Source organism: Arachis ipaensis, chromosome B8 (genome assembly GCF_059453495.1).
Source record: "Arachis ipaensis isolate K30076 ecotype BB chromosome B8, ASM5945349v1, whole genome shotgun sequence".
In the NCBI taxonomy this organism is placed as follows: Eukaryota; Viridiplantae; Streptophyta; class Magnoliopsida; order Fabales; family Fabaceae; genus Arachis; species Arachis ipaensis.
The window spans coordinates 10,938,036-10,942,117 of NC_142443.1; the positions used below are offsets into that span (position 1 = coordinate 10,938,036).

The 4,082-nt window shown below is 52.6% G+C and overlaps 1 protein-coding gene across 1 annotated transcript; it reads left to right on the top strand.

The window, feature by feature from the left end:
- The first annotated feature begins 654 nt into the window (after window positions 1-654).
- LOC148547201 (uncharacterized) lies at window positions 655-3,727 on the top strand. Its single transcript, XM_088495327.1, has 4 exons — window positions 655-1,037; window positions 1,404-2,022; window positions 3,012-3,533; window positions 3,644-3,727. The coding sequence occupies exons 1-4, from the start codon at window positions 655-657 to the stop codon at window positions 3,725-3,727; spliced, it is 1,608 nt and encodes a 535-aa protein (XP_088351453.1).
- The last annotated feature ends 355 nt before the right edge of the window (window positions 3,728-4,082 follow it).

Sequence of the window (4,082 nt, forward strand, 5' to 3'; positions counted from 1 at the left end):
CGAGGTATCCCACCCATCTCCTTCGACCCAGAGGACCAATGGTTTGACGAGGCACCGGAAAGTCCGCCCATGGTCATCACGGCCAGGGTCGAAACGGGCCTCGTCAAACGAATCCTGGTAGATACGGGGGCGGACTCGAACATCATGTTTCGAAACGTTTTCGATGCCCTGGGACTAAGGGACGCCGACCTGACGACCCACCAGCACGATGTGGTAGGGTTGGGGGACCACTTCATCAAGCCGGATGGAATCATCTCACTCCCGACCTCTGTAGGACAGGGGCAAAAACGACGAACAGTCATGGCGGACTTCATGATATTACGAGACTCCACGGCCTATAACATCATTCTGGGGAGAAAAACCATCAACGACCTGGGGGCGGCCATTAGCACAAAGCTGCTGGTGATGAAGTTTGTCACCGACGACGGATCCGTAGGATCCATCAAAGGCGACTTGGAAACGGCGGTCGCTTGCGACCACGCCAGTCTCTCTCTCAGGAAAAAATCCAAAGAAGCATCTGGGGTCTTCCTTGCTGACCTGGACGCCAGGATAGACGACAAACCCAGACCAGAGCCATAAGGAGACTTGGAAAAGTTCAGGGTCGGCGAGGAGGACGATAAGTTCACATTCATAAACAGGAACCTCCCCCACGAGATGAAGAAGCCTTTGATGGAAATGATCAGGGCTAATGCCGACCTCTTCGCCTGGACGCCTGCCGATATGCCCGGAATAGATCCCTGGCTCGTATCGCATCATCTGGCCGTTAAGGCGGGAACCAAGCCAGTGGCCCAGAGGAAGAGAAAAATGTCCCAAGAAAGGGCAGAAGAGGTAGCCAGGCAGACGGCCAGCTTCCTAGAAGCAGGATTCATCCGAGAACTGGACTACTCGACCTGGTTGTCGAACGTGGTCCTGGTTAAAAAGCACAATGGGGGATGGAGAATGTGCGTGGACTACTCTGACCTGAATAAGGCGTGTCCCAAGGATTGCTACCCCCTACCTAACATCGACGCACTCGTCGACGCAGCGGCGGGCTACCGGTATCTGAGCTTCATGGATGCCTACTCAGGATACAATCAGATACCGATGCACCGACCCGACGAGGAAAAAACGGCGTTCATAACGCCAGGGGGAATCTATTGTTACAAGGTAATGCCTTTTGGCCTAAAAAACGCTGGGGCCACGTACCAAAGGCTGATGAATAGGATATTCAGTGAACTTATAGGCAAAACAGTAGAAGTCTACGTGGATGACATACTCGCAAAGACCACACGACCCGACGACCTCCTGAGCGATCTTGATGGCATTTTTTCCTCCCTACGGCAACACGGCATGAGGCTTAATCCGCTCAAGTGCGCGTTTGCCATGGAGGCCGGAAAGTTCCTGGGATTCATGATTACTCAAAGAGGAGTGGAAGCCAACCCCGAGAAGTGTCGAGCAGTTCTCCAGATGAAGAGCCCGGGTTGTATCAAAGACGTCCAACGACTTGCCAGGAGGTTAACGGCTTTATCCCGATTCCTCGGCGCGTCAGCAGCAAGAGCTCTGCCTTTCTTCAATCTAATGAAAAAAGGAATGACGTTCGAATGGACCCCAGCATGCGAAGAGGCATTCAACCACTTCATGCAGATCTTAGCAGCACCACCGGTCCTCGAAAAACCCAAGGCCGGAGAACCGCTCTACCTCTACTTATCAGTAACCGAGGAAGCACTTGCCACAGTGCTCGTTAGAGAAGAAGGGAAGACCCAAGAACCCGTTTACTTCGTGAGCAGGGTCCTCCAAGGACCAGAATTGAAATACAGCAAACTGGAAAAACTGGCGCTGGCGCTCCTAGTCTCTTCCCGAAGGTTAAGACAATACTTCCAGAGCCATCGTATAGTCGTAAGGACGGATCAGGCGATTCGCCAAGTACTGCAAAAACCTGACTTGGCCGGTAGGATGATGACCTGGGCCATCGAGCTCTCCCAATACGACCTACAATATGAACCCCGACATGCAATCAAAGCCCAGGCAATGGCAGACTTTCTGGTAGAAGTGACGGGGGACCCCCCCGAGGAAACGGGCACACGGTGGAGGCTCCACGTTGATGGGCCTCCAACCAAACGTCCGGGGGAGCAGGGGTCATCTTAGAAAGCCCTGCAGGGGTCATCTATGAGCAATCGACTAAGTTCGAGTTTCCAGTGTCGAACAACCAAGCAGAATATGAAGCTCTCTTGGGCGGACTGATACTAGCTCGAGAAGTCGGAGCGACAAAGGTCGAAGTATGCATCGACTCACAAGTTGTCACCTCGCAGGTGAACGGAAGCTACCAAGCCCGGGACTCCCTCCTGCAAAAATACTTGGAAAAGGTTAAAGAAATAACGAGTCAGTTCCAGGAGGTCATCGTCCAACACGTCCCAAGAGAAAGGAACACACAGGCGGACCTCCTATCTAAGCTGGCGAGCACAAAGCCATGGTCGGGTAACCGGTCCCTTATCCAAGGCATGGTGAAGGAACCGACGGTCGCCCTCCACTTGACGAAGTCGAGCCCCTCATGGCTAGACCCCATCACCAACTTCCTGGAACTCGGCAAGTTGCCTGAAGATGAGAAAGCAGCCAAAGCCTTAAGAAGGGAGGCGGCTAGATACGCAATCATACAGGGACAACTATTCAAAAAGGGACTCAGCCAGCCCCTATTGAAGTGTTTGCACCCCGACCAGACGGACTATGTGCTTAGAGAAGTCCACGAGGGGTGTTGCGGACACCACATCGGGGGCAAAGCCCTAGCAAGGAAGCTCATCCGAGCAGGATACTACTGGCCGACAATGATGAAGGACTCAAAGGAATTTGTCAAAAAATGCATAAAGTGTCAACAAAACGCCAACTTCCACAAGGCACCGGCCTCCGAGCTAAACTCTCTGACGACTACTCGACCTTTCGCACAATGGGGAGTCGACCTCCTGGGGCCTTTCCCGGTCGGCCCAGGACAAGTCAAATACCTCATTGTCGCCATTGACTACTACACCAAATGGGTGGAGGCTGAACCGCTTGCTACGATATCGTCCTCCAACTGTCGGAAGTTCATGTGGAGGCAAGTGATAACCCGTTTCGGTATCCCGGAGGTCGTTATCTCAGACAACGGGACCCAGTTCACGGACAAGAAGTTCATGGAGTTCCTCTCTGGCCTAGGGATAAAGCAGAAGTTCTCCTCGGTAGAACACCCCCAAACAAACGGGCAGGTAGAAGCTACAAACAAGGTCATCCTTCTTGGTCTAAAGAAGCGCCTAGATAATAAGAAAGGAACATGGGCTGACGAACTCGCCTCCGTCCTATGGTCTTACCGGACAACTGAGCAAAGCGCTACGGGGGAAACTCCCTTTCGCCTAACATACGGGGTCGATGCGGTAATACCAGTCGAAATCGGCGAACCGAGCCCCCGACTACTACTCGCGGGCATGAGCGAAGCGGTCGAAAAGGACCTGGTTGAGGAAACAAGGGAAATGGCTCACCTATCAGAAACGGCGCTGAAACAAAGAATAGCTCTGCGTTACAACGCAAAAGTCCTCAAACGAGATTTTGAGGAAAGGGACCTCGTCCTGCGACGCAACGACATCGGCATCCCGACCCCAGGGGAAGGCAAGCTGGCGGTAAATTGGGAAGGTCCCTACAGGGTAAGGGAGGTACTCGGCAAAGGCGCTTACAAGCTAGAAAGACTCAACGGCAAGGAAATACCCAGAACATGGAATACGGGTAGCCTAAGAAGGTTCTACTCATGACCAGACGACTCGCCGACCTGAGAACTCAAACAAATTATAAATACTCGCCTTGTTCGCATGATGATCTGTCTTTTTATTTTATCAAATGCTCGCCATATTGATTAATTTGTTTAGCTAACGACTAACGCATACTTGTCAAAAATTTTCGTATTTGTCCACTACTTTCCTACGTGCGCCGCGCACGAGCGCCCCTTAAAACGGCAGACCGGGACTGATCACCCCGGGGGCCATCTTCCTCATGGCCAAAGCCAACTACGACGACAACACGACCACAGCGATCCAAGCCATAACAAACATAAAACGGGAAAACGGGCGCGAGCCCACCCCCGAAAG